The sequence below is a fragment of the Megalobrama amblycephala genome, linkage group LG13 (assembly GCF_018812025.1).
Source record: "Megalobrama amblycephala isolate DHTTF-2021 linkage group LG13, ASM1881202v1, whole genome shotgun sequence".
Taxonomy (NCBI): domain Eukaryota; kingdom Metazoa; phylum Chordata; class Actinopteri; order Cypriniformes; family Xenocyprididae; genus Megalobrama; species Megalobrama amblycephala.
The window spans coordinates 8843929-8861900 of record NC_063056.1 but is presented as its reverse complement, the minus strand read 5'-3'; the positions used below and the strand labels follow the sequence as shown (position 1 = coordinate 8861900).

General features: G+C 44.1%; 1 protein-coding gene across 2 annotated transcripts; it reads left to right on the top strand.

Annotated features, from left to right (window-relative positions):
* The first annotated feature begins 14554 nt into the window (after positions 1-14554).
* On the top strand, positions 14555-17370 carry LOC125243903. 2 transcript variants are annotated; one of them, XR_007179176.1, is made up of 6 exons: positions 14555-14652; positions 15242-15525; positions 15632-15966; positions 16203-16595; positions 16706-16860; positions 16988-17370. XR_007179176.1 is itself a non-coding variant. In XM_048153769.1 (5 exons), the coding sequence occupies exons 1-5, from the start codon at positions 14648-14650 to the stop codon at positions 16757-16759; spliced, it is 1071 nt and encodes a 356-aa protein (XP_048009726.1). In that variant the 5' UTR covers positions 14555-14647; the 3' UTR covers positions 16760-17370. The 2 variants fall into 2 exon arrangements, 1 of the variants encoding a protein (XP_048009726.1); XM_048153769.1 differs by having other exon boundaries at positions 16706-17370.
* The last annotated feature ends 602 nt before the right edge of the window (positions 17371-17972 follow it).

The window sequence follows — 17972 nt, the reverse complement described above, 5'->3', positions numbered from 1 at the left end:
AAGTGTTCTTAGGGTGTTTTCACACCTATGGATCATTTGTTTTGTTCTGAAACAGGTCGCTTTCACAAAGCAACATTTCAAAGCGTACCAAAATGAGTTTACGGAAGTCACATGCGAGTACAATGTATTCTTATTGGTCAGAGTTTTCTCAGCGTCATCCATAAATAATGATTGACAAGTTCGCTCCATGAGCTTATTGTGTCTGTATTTGTAAATGTCGAGACACACGCAAACACTATATGAATGTAGCCGTCATTCCCACTGTTAAATATACTACATTCATATTAATGCTGCGGCAAATTCAAACGCATGCGCTTTCTCTGGATGTCCCAGTGTTGTAGTAGGCTGTCAGTGTGTCGAGACCATATGAATGTTAAAATGAAGCAGAGCAGAAAAAAAGGCTTTGTCGGAAGCAAATTACACAACAGTCAGTGCAATTACACAACATTTAAGATGAAGAGCCACTCGTTGGTTTTCAACTATGGTAAATAATGTTCTCACTCAGAATCATACACTACTGCTTTTAAAATCACATTTCCTGATATGAATTATGATATTGTTTGGTTTGTTGGTCCGTTAACTGGGTCGGTTGCTTTCACATCTCAAGCGAACCGCTCCAGAGTTCGTTTGAAAGCGTACTGAGACCACCTCTTCAAGGAGGTCTCTGTAGGCTTGTTTGGTACACTTTTGGTGCGCACCCGAGTGCGATTGCTGCTTTCACACCTGCCCAAATCAACTGCACCAAAGGGGAAAACGAACTCTAGTACGATTCAACTGAACTAAATGAGGCAGGTGTGAAAGCACCCTTAGGGTGCGTTCACACTTGTCATGTTTGGTTCGATTAAAACTAACCCTGGTGCGATTGCTCGGTTAGTGCGGTTCATTTGAACGTATGTGAATGCTGCCATCCGAACCCTGGTGCGCACCAAACAAGGGAAGCGATTTCGGTCCGCTTCCAAACGAACTCTGGTGCAGTTCGAATGATATATGAACGCAACACGGACCAAAGACAGGAAGACGAGACCCTAAAAAGGACAGAATCCTCACGCATGACGTTTTTCTTGTCATAGTCGCAAGTTTGCCCATCACAGGCATCAGATGCGCGTCTCCACGCAGCAGATCGTTTGTGTGTGATGGATGGATTCCCGCCGCTGTTTTGACTCCTTTACACATTTTATAAGCACTTCACGAGTTCCCAGCTGGCCAAAATACCATCACATGCAGGCTACGCACCGCTACGGTAAGTTCCGTCTCAAAATAGGCAATACTTAATAAAATCCAACCAAGTTGTGAATGTATGCCTTAAGGTTCGGTATCTTTTGGTTCTGTGATAAAATTGCCAATCTGAACGCTAATCGGACCAGGAATTAATGTTTTTTTTTTTTTCTTCTTTGGTCCGGACCAAATGAACCAAACGAACTACAAGTGTGAACACACCCTTAATGAAACACTGTTGCAATTGATGTAAAAATTAATTTAAGAAAAGCCAAGGGTCAAGTGCTCGACTAAAGCAAATGCTTTTCACTATAATAGTGACATCAAAAATTGTCAATAAAAAAAATCAACATTAATTACTGTAAAAATTGTCCTGTGAATTTACAATAAAATACTGGCAAAAAGTTGACAGTAATTTACTGTTACTTTTACAGTTCTTTACTGTAATCTACATTGCAGTATGTTAAGGTAAAAATACCATGCACTCAATTAAAACTAATTTAATTTGCAGAAATTGACTATTTTAAATTGGCTGACTGCCATTTTTAAATTCATAAACTCATATTCATAACTACACTACTGTATATTGTCAAAAGTACTGGGACACCCCTCCAAATCATTGAATTCAGGTGTTCCAATCAATTCCATGGCCACAGGTGTATGAAATCAAGCACCTAGGCATGCAGACTGCTTCTACAAACATTTGTGAAAGAATGGGTCAATCTCAGGAGCTCAGTGAATTCAAGCATGGTACCATGATAGGTTGCCACCTGTGCAATAAGTCCATTTGTGAAATTTACTCGCTACTAAATATTCCACGGTCAGCTGTTAGTGGTCTCATAACAAAGTGTAAGCAGTAGGGAACAACAGCAACAGCTTGTTTTTTTGCCAGTTTACTGTATTTTTGATCAAATAAATGCAGCCTTGGTGAGCATTAGAGACTCTTTCAGAAACAATAAGAAATGTTAATTATTCTGAACTTTATACCGGTAATGTATATAATTGATCCTTCACTGTAAGGATAGGCAGAGATGTTTCCGGTCAGTGTGAGGAACAGACTCAAATAAAAATTGTATCTTCATTGTTATAGTTATAGTGAACGGGCCTTTACTTGTGCAGGTCTTTAAAAGCTTATCTATATCACACAAGTCACATGGAATACTGTTGTGATGCTTTGGTGCTGTTTTTGTCGTTTTTGAAGCTCAGGCCCTGTTTCTGCCTGGTATTAAGATGGATCATAAGTGGAAAACACTAAATACAGGTGTAAATGGGGCGTAAAACGTTTTGAGCTTGCCCACTTTCGGCCACTTCCAGAGGTAGTTGAAAACGCATTCAACCAGATTGCTTTCATGGTGTAAATGCTCATGTGGTTGAAAGTGTTTGAACAGCCACTATAGACTGCCTACTAATCTAATGCATGAACATTATGGGAAGCACGCTAGCCAGATGTGATTTAAACTTTGTTGGCTGAAGACCCAAGTTTGGTGTGAAGTTGAAAAACGTACCAAACACAATGTTTTCTCACCATTCCTGATTTCTAAAGCACACTCACATCGTTTGGCCGGTCTTGCGGCTGTCAGAGTAGCTGAAAGTTGATTCTCTCTTTATGTTTTTCCATCATCTCCGGTCACATTCATACGGAGCTTTATACCGGTAATGTACCGGTATAAAATTACCGTCTTTATATAAAAAAAGTAATTAATGTGCTCTATTTTACTATTTTGTTCCCCCGATTTGCTAAACAGTGTACACGATTTAATAATTTGTTCCCTCAATTTGCTAAAAAGTGCGCACGATTTACTATTTCGTTCCCTCGATTTGCTAAACAGTGTACACGATTTAATAATTTGTTCCCTCGATTTGCTAAAAAGTGTGCACAATTTACTAATTCGTTCCCTCGATTTGCTAAACCGTGTGCACGAGAGAATGAATTAGTAAATCGTGGGCACAATTTAGACTATTTTTTTCCTGCATGTCATGTGCGGGGCTCAGTACGTTCATATGTAAATTGTGAAAGATTACTTTGACCATTAGATTGAAAGATCTATACAACCCATAGAACCCATACATTTACCAGCCCATAGACCTTCCCCTTGAAGATTTTCTTGAATATGTCCTCCTCTAAGTGTGATCCGATTGACCAAAACGCATCCTAATATCTGGTGGAATCCCATTTACTTTCACTGAATGTAAAAGAGCAGCATGAACATTCTCCTAAACGTTCTCTTTTGTGTTTCACTGACAAAATAAAATCCTACAGGTTTGGAACAGCATGTGAGTGAGTAAATGATGACTGGACTCATTCTACATGGTTTATTCCTTTAACATCCCTCTCTCTTTCTCTTCTTCAGGATGTTCTCTCCATGTTGGATCAGACCGGCAGCTTCATGAATGATGACTTCGGAGAGATGCCCATGTTTCCTACTTTCCCTGAGTGATCTTTTCTTTGTCAGTGCCTTCACTCACTGTTGCCATTTCTTACTCTTTTAACCAAATGGACAGCAGGGTCGGACAGAATGGAGGCACAGGGGGATCTAGAGAAAGAGAGAAGGATGCATTGTGAGAATGGAAGTTATAAGCCATAATGTGAGGATACAGGAGAGAGACAGAAACGACGTAGTTTCTATGTGTTCACTTTGAAATCACGCACAATTGCACACTTCTTGCACAAGCAGTCCCACACTGTGTCTCTGCCATACATGCACATGCTTTGAATTTTGAGTTGGCAATGAGGAGGGTAAGTTTGCCCTATAAACACACACACACACATAACATTGCGCGCGCACAAAGGCAGTCTCGTCTGTCTGTCTCTGACTGTGATTGTACTGATTGCACTGCCTCTTTTCTAATGCCATGTGACATTTTGATCCCCATGATATAATGTGTCAGAAAGTTGCTCAGAAATACGTCCAGATCAGATGTGTTGGTCAGGTTCGTTGTTGTCTGTAAAGCAGAAGCAGTGGCATGTTTTCCTTTTTCTCATTTTAAGAGCTTCTTCTTTGAAGAATAGTCTCTCTTTCAGTTGATGACTTGGAATTTGAATTTAATTGGCCAAACAGGATGTTGAATTGGAAAGACAGGACAATTAAATTAATTTACTGAAAATTATGGAAATTTACTGAATTGGAATTTTGCACATTAAAGGGAAAGTTCACCCAAAAATGAAAACTGTCATTATTTTCTCATTGACTACATACAGGTTTAGAACAACTTGAGGGTGAGTAAATGACTGAATTTTCACTTTTGGATGAACTGTAAATGGAAGCTTGTTTCCGCCACTAAATAAAAAAATAAAAATGGTAATTGCGACTTTTTATCTTACATTTCTGACTTTTTTCTCAGAATTGCGAGTTATAAAGTTAGAATTGCATGTTATAAAGTTAGAATTGAGTGATATAATGTTAGAATTGAGTGATATAAAGTTAGAATTGAGTGATATAAAGTCAGAATTGAGTGATATAAAGTCAGAATTGAGTGATATAAAGTTAGAATTGAGTGATATAAAGTCAGAATTGCGTTATAGTCAGAAACGGGTTATAAAGTCAGAATTACGAGAATTCTGCAAGAGTTTATCACACAATTCTGAGTTTATAACTCAAAATTCTGACTTTTTTTCTCCAAATTAAGTTACAAACTCACAATTTTAAAAGAAAAAAAAAATCTTTTTCCCTCACAATTGGACAATTTAACACGCAATTTTGTCCCGCAATTCTTTTTCTTGCAATCGAGTTTTTATCAAGCAATTCTGACTTTAACTGTCAATTATGACTTTTTTGAATTGTGAGATATAAACTCAGTTGTGAGTTATAAAGTCAGAATTGCGAGATAATAATGTTGTTAAACTGAATATGGAAAGGAAACTGCTGAAATAACGTACTCGGTTACTAACGTAACCTCGGTTCCCTGAGATACGGAACGAGTACTGCGTATGGGGAAAGGTCTCCTTTTTCCCCGTTACTGAAGCCTTTTTCAATAACGCAGTGTAACTGCATCGTCATTGGTTCACTCATAGACAAGTTGTTGAACCAATGACGGCGCGGCATAGCTGCGCGACCTATGGCGACAGAGCGCGCGAATATTCCCGCCGAAATGGGCGGGGTTTAGGGCTATATAAGCGGGCGTTCGCCATAGGATTTCAGGTCATTCGACTGAAGCGACGACACTGAAGCCGCAGCCTCGTGGCACGGCATGTAACGCAGTACTCGTTCCGTATCTCAGGGAACCGAGGTTACGTTAGTAACCGAGTACGTTCCCTTTCGATACTTCACTCGTACTGCGTATGGGGAACGAATTCAACCGCGCCGTGCCACGGAAGGGAACGACTGGACTTGTCTTGGGCACCGTGAGGGAACCAGAGGACAAGTGAGAAGGCCGGAGCCGCCGAACCCTCGTTACACTACAAAAAGGGAGTTAACTCCCAGAGTGGCATGAAGCGGAGCTCGATAGAGGCCGCTGGATCATACCGAGAGGACCCGAGCTTGTAAGGTCGGGACGTCCAAATGATAAAATCTGACAAAAGTAGATGGCGAGGACCAGCCGGCCGCCTCACAGATGTCTTTAATCGAAACTCCACTAGACCAGGCCCAAGAGGAAGCCATTCCTCTAGTAGAGTGAGCTCTAACTCCTATGGGGCAGTCAAGTCCCATAGAGGAGTAACAAAGAGCAATAGCGTCGACTATCCAACGCGAAAGACGTTGCTTTGAGACCGAAGACCCCTTGGTGCGGCCACCAAAGCAGATAAAGAGCTGATCAGATTGCCGAAAAGGCTGTGATCGATCAACGTAGGTCCTTAATGCCCTGACAGGGCAGAGTAGTTCCAACTCTCGCTCGTCCGACGAGGGAGGAAGCGCTGAGAGGGAAATAACCTGTGCTCTGAATGGAGTCGAGAGCACCTTAGGGACGTAGCCATGCCTAGGTTTCAAAACGACTTTGGAGTCGTTGGGCCCGAACTCAAGGCATGCAGGGCTCACGGAGAGGGCCTGCAAGTCACCAACTCGCTTAACCGATGCTAGTGCAAGTAGCAGAGCGGTTTTGAGTGTCAAGGGCCTGAGGTCAGCTGAACGCAGTGGCTCAAAGGGAGGCCCTTTAAGAGCTCTGAGGACCAACGAGAGGTCCCAGGTGGGAACAGTGAGAGGACGAGGAGGATTTAATCGCCTAGAACCTCTCAAGAAACGCACCACGAGGTTGTTTCGTCCCACTGACTGGCCAGCGATAGGAGCGTGAAACGCTGCAATGGCTGCTACGTAAACTTTGAGCGTTGAAGGGGTGCGACCCAGATTCAAACGCTCCTGGAGAAAAGACAGTATCGGAGATACGTCACACTCCACTGGGTCTATGTTGCGTGTAGAACACCAGTCAACAAAGACCGACCATTTCTGGGCGTAGAGGCGTCTCGTGGACGGAGCTCTCGCCTGAGAAATGGTATTCAGCACGTCCCCGGGGAGGTTGGCAGGCTCCCGTCGAGGGACCAGAGGTGCAGAGCCCAGAGTTCTGGCTGGGGATGCCAAATCGTCCTGTTCGCCTGAGAGAGGAGGTCCCGTCTCAGGGGGATCGGCCACGGAGCTTTTGTGGAAAGCCTGAACAGCTCTGAGGACCAAACTTGGCTCCTCCAGAGCGGGGCCACCAGGAGGACTCTGTGCTCGTCTTCCCTGATTCGTCTGATGACCTGTGGGATCAGAGCGATCGGGGGAAAAGCGTAAAGGAGGGTGCTGGGCCAGACATGGGCCAGCGCATCTTCCTCCTTCGAGAAATAAATTGGGCAGTGAGAGTTGCCTTCTGAAGCGAAGAGGTCTACCTCTGCCTTTCCGAAGAACTCCCAGATCATGAGAACCGTCTGGGGGTGGAGCATCCACTCGTCTGAGGGGACATTGCTCCGAGATAGCATGTCTGCTCCCAAGTTTGTTCTCCCGGGTATGTGAGTCGCCCTGAGCGACTGAAACCTCGGTGATGCCCATTCCAGAAGACGCTTCGCCAGAGCGCATAAGCGGCTGGACGAAAGACCGCCCTGGTGATTTATGTATGACACCACTGTCATGCTGTCCGACTGGACTAAGACGTGGCGCCCTGTCAGGTGTGCCTGGAATGCATGAAGGGCTCGAATCACTGCCAACATCTCGAGGCAGTTGATGTGCAGATGGCATTCCTCGTGAGACCACGAGCCGAAGGCCGGTCTGCCCTCGCAAAGAGCGCCCCAACCTGTGTTGGACGCATCCGTTGAGAGCACCGTCCTTCTGGACACCGCCTGTAGGGGTACCCCTTGGCTGAACCATACAGGGTTCATCCAGGGTTTCAGAGCTGCCAAACAGGCCTGATTGACCCTGAGACGCAGGCGGCCGTGCCGCCAGGCGTGAGGAGGGACCCGGAACTTCAACCAGTACTGCAGAGGCCGCATCCGAAGAAGGCCGAGCTGCAGAACCGGGAAGGCGGAAGCCATCAGCCCTAGCATCCTCTGGAAAAACTTCAGAGGGAAATAGGCTCTGTTCCTGACCGATGCCGCGAGCTGCTGAATAGCCAGAGCGCGCTCTGGAGATACTACAGCCGTCATACGGACTGAGTTGAAAACTGCACCCAGGAACGTTATACGCTGGCTGGGGAGCAGTGAGCTCTTGGCAAAGTTGACCCTGAGACCCAGGCACTCCAAGTGGCTGAGTAACACGGATCTGTGATGCTCCAGCTCGGCTCGTGACTGGGCTAGGATGAGCCAGTCGTCAAGGTAATTGAGAACCCGGATTCCCATCTGTCTCAGTGGGGAAAGCGCCGCGTTCATGCACTTGGTAAAAGTGCGAGGAGCTAGGGACAGTCCGAATGGAAGGACCGTATATTGGTAAGCCACACCCTCGAACGCGAATCTCAAGAATCGCCTGTGATGGGGGGCTATCTGGATGTGAAAGTATGCATCTTTCAGGTCCAGCGAGCAGAACCAGTCCCCGGGGCAAACCTGCGCGAGGATCTGCTTCAGCGTTAGCATCTTGAACTTCCGTCTCATGAGGGAGAGGTTCAAGAGCCTGAGATCTAAGATGGGTCTGAGACCGCCATCTTTTTTGGGAACTAGAAAATAACGGCTGTAGAACCCCGAATTGCTCTCTGAGGAGGAGACTATTTCTATAGCTCCTTTCCTCAGAAGAGACGTGACTTCGGCTCGGAGGACATGAACGTCGTCCGTGTTGACTGAAGTCTGAAGCACCCCGCTGAAGCGCGGGGGCCTTCGGGCGAACTGAAGCGAGTAGCCTCGACTTATGGTTCCCAGAACCCAGCTTGACACTCCGGGGATGGCCCGCCAGGCCTCGGCCCGCATGACAAGGGGCTGAATGGTATCGGGTGCACCGGAGAGAGTGGAAGAGGAACTTCGCTCTTTCTTAGAGAAGGTAGAATATTCATAGTGTTCGCCATAAGAATAGCGTTTTGCATGGACGCAGCACTGGGCCCAGTTAGCACAACACTGAACATATCTCCCACGCCCGGAGCTGAACGAGGCGGAGGGGGGGTGGAACGAAAGAGCTTTTGGGGTGGTCCGGCTGTGGCGAGACTTTGCCCCATCCTCTTCCTTCCTGAAATATCAGGAGGGTTTAGGAGGCGCCGGGTCCAGCGTAATCTTAGGCCGGGGTCCCTGACGTTGCCTCGGGAAGGAGGAGCGCTTACGATGGCGCTGTTCCTTGGGTGGTGCTGCCTGAGAGGTAGAGGGGGCAGGTTTGTTCTGCTGAGCCGGCGCAGACTTGGGGCGGCTGGAAGCAGACGTGGAGCTAGGGCGTTTAGGCAGGAAGTGTCGCATAGCCTGGGACGACTTTTGTGCTGCAGTAAAACGCTCCGTAAAGCCCTCTACTGCTGGCCCGAAGAGACCAGAAGGAGAGACCGGGGCATCCAAAAAGGCCGTCTTGTCCATCTCCTTAACACTCTGAGGTCTAAAAACGCGCCGGCGCGTTTTGCAGGTTTTTTTTCACATTGCAGCAAAACAGACTTAAAATACTCTGTCATTTGTTGTCATAGAGACATAAGTAATACATCAATTGAAACTATAGAATATCTCCTTTTATTTGTATACACTCAGAGTAAAAACAAAATGTTGTGCTTTTTGTAAAATAAAGAAAACTAACATGATGCGTGATCTCTCATCTCCCTCTGAACGAAGTCCAATCTGATAGTTCTCAGAAAATGAAGTGTAACTTAGTGAATACTAATCACAAAAAATTCATACTTATGTCTAACAAAACGTTGAAATGTCAGGTTTTAAATCGTGCAAGTAAAATCGAAAACAAACATTCTGTGTTTATGTAATCTGTATGAAAAGAGAGCCATGTCAGAAGTCCGTGATTCAGCTCATTACCCACTAATGCGGCCACGCCCACGGAGCCAGCGCTATTCAGACGCAAATTCAGAGACAACACATGCATTCATCATCTCAATCGTGTATTTATTGCCTTGAAAATTGTTTATCTGGATGAAAAAGCCATGGTTAGCGATCTCTGGAAGACATGCAGTAAATTCCTGTTTGTTTTCTTCTATTGATAAGTTTTAAGTGAGTTTTTGTTTCTTTAGCGCCCTCCGGCTGTAGTATGAATTGGTAAACACCATTCATGGAATATCGTCTTCTTCTTAGGTGAATTTGTGGACTAAAATGCACAGAGCGCCCTCCGGCTGCAGTATGAATTGCAAACACCAGCGCTCATAGAGATAACAATGAATATTAAATAAAAAAATAACTCCTCTGTATAGAAAATTGACAAACATATGAGAATCCTATATTTCTCCAAATGTGCATGCTTTTAAACTAAAAGCCTATATTCAGACTCTTTGCATCACAGAAATACATTATATTTTAAAGTATAATATAAAACCATTATTTTATATTGTAATAACATTTTTCTGTATGTTTCATATACCATGATGGGCTTGAGACATCACAGAAGTTTTTTTTCACAGCCTACCTGACTGAAATGCCTCATTAATATGCAAGTCTTTTCAGGTCATTACTATTCAATTCTTTTGTCTTCACAGGTGAGAATGAGCCATTATTCATGGAGATTCACGCCTCCTCGCATACCGTGTTTCTTGGCAAAAAGTGTCTTACAAAAACTAAATCAGTATATTGTTATAAATGAAAGAGTAGTCAGCATAATTTTTACATAATTTTGAAGCAAAAACTCTAGTCTACAACCTTCAATACCCAAAAGTCTTGTGAACACAGATTTAATATACTTTTATTGGCCTTATATCAGTGACTTAAGTTTTTTGTTTTTTCAGTAACCACGCATAAACGTTATTCCTTCAAAAACACAAACATGTACATACATGTTCCTCACATATTATGGTAGCCTAGTTTGTGCTGAATACAGTGTAATGACACTTGTGTCATTAATATGTTTATGAACAACTGAAAAAAGCACAAATGTCAGGGCATGTCAAAACTTCTCCAGGCCCCAAATCAGCCTCAGACTCCAGAGGGTTAATCTCGGTCAGGTTGAGCCACAAATGGCGCTCAAGCACGACCAGGCTGGCCATGGATCGTCTAATAGCCTGAGCTGTGGCCTTTGTGGCACGCAGGGCTAAGTCAGTGGCGCTGCGGAGGTCACGGAAGGCAGGTGCATCGACGCCGGACTCATCCAGAGAACGGAGGAGCTTCGCTTGAAACACCTGGAGAATAGCCATGGCGTGCAGCGCTGAGGCAGCCTGGCCCGCGGACGTATATGCTCTGCCAGCCAGGGCAGAAGTGGTCCTGCAGGGCTTGGATGGAAGAGCCCTCTTAGTTTTCCAACCCACAGCCGTGGGGGACAGAGGTGAGCCACCACCGCTTCGTCCAGGGGCGGTAGATGCTCGTAACCCTTCTCTTCAGAGCCATCCATAGAGGTGAGAGCTGAATAATGCGTAGTACATAGGCGGGCAGAGTACGGGGCGCGCCACGACTTCGTCAGCTCGTTGTGAACCTCTGGGAAAAACGGCGCGGCGCGTTGACGAGGGGCCTGGCGGGAACCCGGCAGGAACCACTCATCGAGCCTGCTCCGTGATGGCTCCTCTGGCGGAGCCCATTCGAGGTCCAAAACCTCTACTGCTTTCGAAAGGATGCGGAAGAGCTCGGCATCCATACCCGGCTTGCAGTCAATGGGCTCCAGCGAAGGAAGGCGGGCGGGGTCAGAATCACCGGCCCAACCTTCGGATACAGAGGCCGCGAGAGACATGACGTCATCAAGCGGCTCGTCCTCAGAACCGCCAAAAGAAATGAGGTCGCTCGCATCTGCCGAGGGACACAGCTCAGGGCGGGAGAACAGGACGGGGGACTGCTCTCTCGGTGGAGATCGCCTTCACTGAAGAAGGCGATCCGCGAGCGCAGAGAGGCGAGACTCATGTTCTCACAGTGAGAACACGAGGTCCCGGTGAGGGGCTCTACATGTGCCACACGAGTGGCGCGGCATTTGTAACAACGCCGCCGCCGTGAAAACGGCGTTTGAGGGGGCTCTTTTAGAGCGGCGAGGGCCGCTAGAGCAGTGAAAACCGCTGTTGGAAAGCTCTTTTAGAGCGGCAATAAACCGCGGGAAATTCGCTCTTTTAGGCGCGCCGGATGGCGGCAGGAGACGGGCTGGCAGGCGGCCGGAAGCGGGAAGCGGGCGGCTCGAGACGGCGCTCGAGGCGGCAGTCGACGAGGGCGCCGGCGCTTCTTCCTCGGCAGTCCGCTGCGGGAGCCTCTTCGACGGTGGCGAGAGCTTCTTTCCAGGCGAGCTTCTTCCAGGCGGCGAAGGCTTCAGCCGGAGATCAGCGAGGAGCGATGTGAAGTCGTCGCTGAAGGAGAGAGAACTGAAATCCTATGGCGAACGCCCGCTTATATAGCCCTAAACCCCGCCCATTTCAGCGGGAATATTCGCGCGCTCTGTCGCCATAGGTCGCGCAGCTATGCCGCGCTGTCATTGGTTCAACAACTTGTCTATGAGTGAACCAATGACGATGCAGTTACACTGCGTTATTGAAAAAGGCTTCAGTAACGGGGAAAAAGGAGACCTTTCCCCATACGCAGTACGAGTGAAGTATCGAAAGGGAACTACACCATTAACAACAGTGACATAAGAGCGCGCGGTTTATCAATCAGATGCGTGTTCGAGTTGCGTTCGTTACTATAGCAACAGTAGAAACCCAGCGCGTTTTCTTTCAGAATCACCATAAGGAAAATGTTCCATATAAAGAGAACAAAGAGGGATTTTTACTATTCCGTAAAGAAAAGTTGGTTTAAGATTAGTTGGGAAAGTGCATGATATTCTAGGGTAGTCTCTCCATGTAAGCATTAGTATGTTTAATGTACCTGGAACACTTTAATAAGGTTGTGTAGCCATTAACACTATCCTCCACTACATGAACTAGGCCTAACAATACTTATAAAGCCTTTTTAAAGTTTTGGCCTATGTAAATTTACACAAATGCCAATTTTTATAGGCTATTAAAATAAAGTTATGTAGTATCATTCAGAACTAACATTAACAATGGACAAAAGGTGTTTTTGTTTGTTTGTTTTTTCCCTTACTCGCTGACTTCCTGAAGGCCGCTGTGTAATTCGCACCCTGACTAAGACACGTTGAGGGAAGAATTTCAATATCCCTATAAATGCATATTAAAATGCAGAATCTAATCGAATTAATCAGATCACATCGAATTTTAATATGAATCGTCTCTAATTGAATCGTTCTGAATTTGCAAAAATCGTTCTTGAATCGAATCGAACACTTATGAATCGTGAATCGAATTGAATCGCTGTCTACCCAAAGATTCACAGCCCTACTTCTAAGCCATTTTTATTGCTATCTTAAGTATTGTTATCATAATGTCTTGTTTTAATATAGAAAAGAAGAAACCTATATCTGGGCTGTCCATGTTTTGCTGTTTGGCTCCATTTCTAGTGTTCATTTGGAAGTCGCTATTCTGAATTGGTTTTGTACAGAGAATATTCCAGAACTTTTTGATTATTGAATTAATTTTCTTTAGATCTTTTTAATTAAATGTTTGATGTTTGCTTTTGAATGTGGGTGTCTTTTTTCAGTACTTTTCAGTACTTTTGTGCATCAAAATCAGAAAACTCATGTCACTTTTTCCTCAGATATGAAAGTTTTGATATTAAAGTTTTGAGCTGCAGTTTGTATACAACATATAGAAAAAAAAAAAAAAAATATATATATATATATATATATTATATACATATGTGACCCGTCACGAAAACCAGGGACACAAGTCGGCAGCACAACTATCGAGCAAAATGAGAAAGAAGCGTTTTTTTTTCAAAATTGGTGATTTTCGTTTTTTTGCAGAATCTGTTAGTTGAGATCACGAAGAAGCCTCTCCGTGTTTGAGATAGCAGTATTGGTTTATTAAAAAGCATACATTTTGAGGTTGAAATCGGCTTGTTTTTCTGGGATTCTATCTCGCAGTAGGGGCGTGTCATTGTCTGTGTGTATTTCCATACTGGAATCGGATACGCCGGCTTTTGTTTCTTTTGTTTCTTCCCGCCCTCCAAGGGAAGCGTGGCTACTTATTTATGCAGCGCTCTGACCGGCTCTGATATCAAAATTCAGTGAAGATGGACGCCGCAAAGAATATCGCAGACGAGCTGAACCGTGGCCGTTACACCGAAAATGTTTTGAAGTACTTCTTCGAAAAGCCGGATGATTATGAACAAGCGCTCACTGATTCTGAAGACGATCTGAGCGACGATGAAAGCAGCATAATAAGACTGAATAATATCCCTAATCTGCAACTGAGCGAAGATGAAGACGAGGAAGAATGTATCGGACTGGCGTCAGACGAGTTGGACCGTAAGATATCAGAGGCTATATCGATAGTAACATTTGATGGGGATAAAGACAGAGAAATGGTGAAAATCCGTAACTTTGACTGTAAATGCTGCACGAGGAGAAAAGAGATCTCTCTGCATGGGAGACAGTCATGTAGCCACCCTGATAGCACACGTACATCTCGGAGACGTCTATTTGATGTGTGTGTTTACGTCTGGAAGACGTATTATTTAGGTTGTTTGCTCATCTGGAATACGTCTATAGGACGTATCCTGTCAGATGTCAAATAGACGTTTAGAAGATGTCTTTAAGATGTTTATGATTTAGAATGTATGTAAAACTGACATCTTAAAGACGTCTATCAGATGTTTGTAAACAGCAGATGCTTTCCAGATGAAGTGATCTTTAACAGACGTCTTGCAGACGTACGTGTGCTATCTGGGCAGAAGCTTTCTCCAGATATTATGTACAACATACGGCTGGATTCTTTAGCTGCGGAAAAAGAGTGGCAGGACATGCGAATTATTGGACATTTAGAGGCAAACAGACCTACAGTGCAAACTTCGGAGATGATTACATCCACAAAGAAGACACCGACAAAGAGAAAGTGTGCCCGAACGACTTATTTTATTGGAGGCAACGAGATCTGCAAGAATACTTTTCTGTTTCTTATGGGGTGAGTTTCCATTAACATCAAAGTTTGTCGTTTTGTGTTCATTCTAAGAACACGTACACGTTTTCTCATGTGTCTATTGTTATTAGCTAGCTCAGGACTGTCGTTTTAATTGTAATCGTTCGCATCGTATCACTTGCCAAAAAGCCCCATTACTATAATGGGCTTTTAGATGGTAATGTTAGCATCTGCTATTAATTTGAATAATGCTTCAATTGCTTGAATTGACTGGTGTGAATGACTTAGCCCACGTAAACCTGCCAGTTAGCATTCTTGAATTGAATGTGATGCTAATCATTTTAGCTAGTGGTGGAGGAAGTGCTACATTCTTAACAAGGATTTTCTAACGTAATGGTAAATGTATCAGATTAAATTCCTACTTAAGTAAAAGTAAAAGTATCCGTAGCCGCAAAATGTGTGTTATAAGTCAAAAGTAAAAGTATTTATGAAGAGTTTAATGTACAGGATTGTTTTAAATCCTTTGACTCAATAATTTGACCTATAATTTGTACAATGCATTCTGATATAGGTGACAAGATGCCTGTTAGCATGATGTTAAACGTTTTTTCCTTGTTTTTTCTCCTTTTTTCAGCATTGGCAAAGACACCCTGGCTGATATAGTCAAACACTATGAGGAGAATGGCGCAAGACCACGTTTGAGGAAGAAGCACTCACTGCCACGTCCGCCAGCCAGGTTCATCAGGCCTGAGGATATCAACAGAGTTGTGGACTTCATAAAAAACTATGCAGAAGACAATGCCATCATGCTGCCTGGCCGACAGCCTGGGCATAAGGATTGGCATGTGAAGTTGCTGCCAACTCATGTGTCCAAGGCCTCAGTGTGGCGTCTCTACGTGAAGTCTGCTAAGGAGCTTGGTATGTGTAAACATTGATTTAGAATTGAGTGCTTATAATGTGAAATAATGCGAAGCACTATTAGCAATTACAATACAATTAACCATAAGCCGTATCTGTTTTTCAGGTGAGCGTGCAGTTTGTAAAACCAGCTTCAAAGCACTGTGGGACCGACTTCTCCCACACATCAAAAGTTGCCGGCCACGCACAGATCTCTGCTGGCAGTGCCAAAGCAATAATGAGCAGCTGATACGAAGTGCAAACCTCCCAGATGACAGAAAGTCTGAAGCAGTAAAGAAGCAACAAGATCATCTTTCCCTTGTGCAGAAAGAGAGGGCTGTGTACAACGAGATGACTGCTGCCTGCAAAAAGATTTGCTCTGGCTCTAACCTGTCTTTTGGACCGTCCCTACCAGCAAGCAAGAAGATTAGGATGCATTACAGTTTTGATTTTGCTCAGCAGGTAATACTTCACACACATTTACTTTACTTTATTAATGTCCCTTAAAGGGCGATTTGGTGCATGAGAATAAGCAGCCTGATAAATGCAGATAAATGATAAATGCAGAATACCATCAATATAGTAATTTTTATCTTTATTAGACAGTTATGAATATACACAAATTTTATTTAATCTAATCCAAGTTCCCTCTCTCCCTCTGTCTCCAACAGTTACACTTTTCCTCAAACCCTCTCCAGCCAGGACCAATGTACTTCCTGACCCCACGGAAATGTGGCCTATTTGGTGTTTCCTGTGAAGGGCTGCAGAAACAGGTGAATTACCTGATTGATGAAGGCATGTCATCTACTAAGGGAAGCAATGAAGTCATCAGCTACATGCATCATTTCTTCGGCAACTTTGGAGTTGGAGAAACAGAGGTGGATCTTCATTGTGACAACTGTAGTGGGCAGAACAAGAACAACTTTATGCTCTGGTACCTTGCCTGGCGGGTTGGACACAAGCTTCACGATAAAATTGAAATCCACTTGATTATTGCTGGCCACACCAAGTTTTCCCCTGACTGTGGCTTTGGACTCATCAAGCAAGCCTACATGAAGACAAGAGTCAACACTTTGGCAGACATCGCTGAGGTACTTTAACTTTACTTTGCTTTAATGACTTCAGTGCTGTTTTCTGTTCTGCTTCAATTAAACATTTAACTGAAGATTTTTTTTTCCTCTCTTCTCTTTTTTGTCATCAGGTTGTGGAAAACAGCTCTCCTGTGAGTCACCTCAATATCCCACAGCTTGTTTGAACGGCAGAGGGCAAAGTTTTAGTCCAGACCTTCGACTGGCAGCAGCATCTGACTCACCACTTCCGTAGACTCCCACAGATCAAGAGTTATCAGCACTTCAGGTACTTATATTGAAACTTTCACATTGTGTACATACAATATAACATAGTAACAACATACACATGACAGTATTTTATGAGAAAATACTTTGCCATGTTTAAATTGTCGTATGTGCTTATTCTGTCACAGCTTTGATGCCAAGAGACCAGGTGTGGTGCTTGCAAAAACTCACTGTGATGCACAACCTGTCGAATATCAGCTACTGCGCGACGGAGCAGATCTGCCCTCTATCGACGGTCTTTCTGTCCTGGCCCCACCTGGACTGAACATTGACAGGCAGACCTATCTGTATGAAAAAATCAGGCCATTCTGTGCTGACGAGGCAAGATACATCACATGCCCAGCGCCAAGGGTCACAACACAGAAGAGACCGCGAATGTAATATCATTGGACTGTGTCACAAAGACCTTTGTCTTATGCTGCTATTACCAAGTAAAAGTGGTACTTTTGGTACATACTTGGATTCATACTCATGCCCTGGAAAGTTTTTGAAAATAAACATACATAGATACAGATCCTTGAAAGTGCTTGAATTTATTTTGTGCAAGAAGTTTTCTGGAAGAAATTCCATATTATTCTCTCCGGTCCAATAATGTGTTATTTCACCAACACTTCGTGGACTATGCTTGATTTACGTTAGTTACTTGCATTTACGCATTACGTTAAGTGTTTACAACGTGAGTTACTTTGTGTTGTACATTGCCATGATGTTCACGCGCGCACAAAACTACTACGGTACCTCAGCGTTTCACAGACACACTGTGAAATGACTGGTTACATGAGCCTAAGCTCTTTTCAATAAAATCCATGCACAAGTTAATATCAGATCATTTTAGAATACAGTATAGGATGTACCGAATATTCTTTAGTTTTATGCAGAACAGAAATATGACAAATAGAATCAGACCTCATATGTCATATGGCCAAAAATAAATGCAAAAAAAAAAAGCTTTTTGCACAGTTGTGTTTGACACATGAAAACTGTAACAATGTATTTTACAAGGTAACACGATGTAACCTTGCTCTCACTTGAAATGTGTCCCCACATTAACAGGGGGGAGCTTTACAGGGGGTATGGCTTATCTAAATGAGATGTAAATGAGCCCTATTGTCA

Coding starts and splice junctions, on each gene's coding strand:
- LOC125243903 (XM_048153769.1), top strand. Junction 15,967..16,202: donor GTTTTGATTTTGCTCAGCAG/GTAATACTTCAC, acceptor AACCCTCTCCAG/CCAGGACCAATGTACTTCCT. Junction 16,596..16,705: donor CTTTGGCAGACATCGCTGAG/GTACTTTAACTT, acceptor TTTTGTCATCAG/GTTGTGGAAAACAGCTCTCC.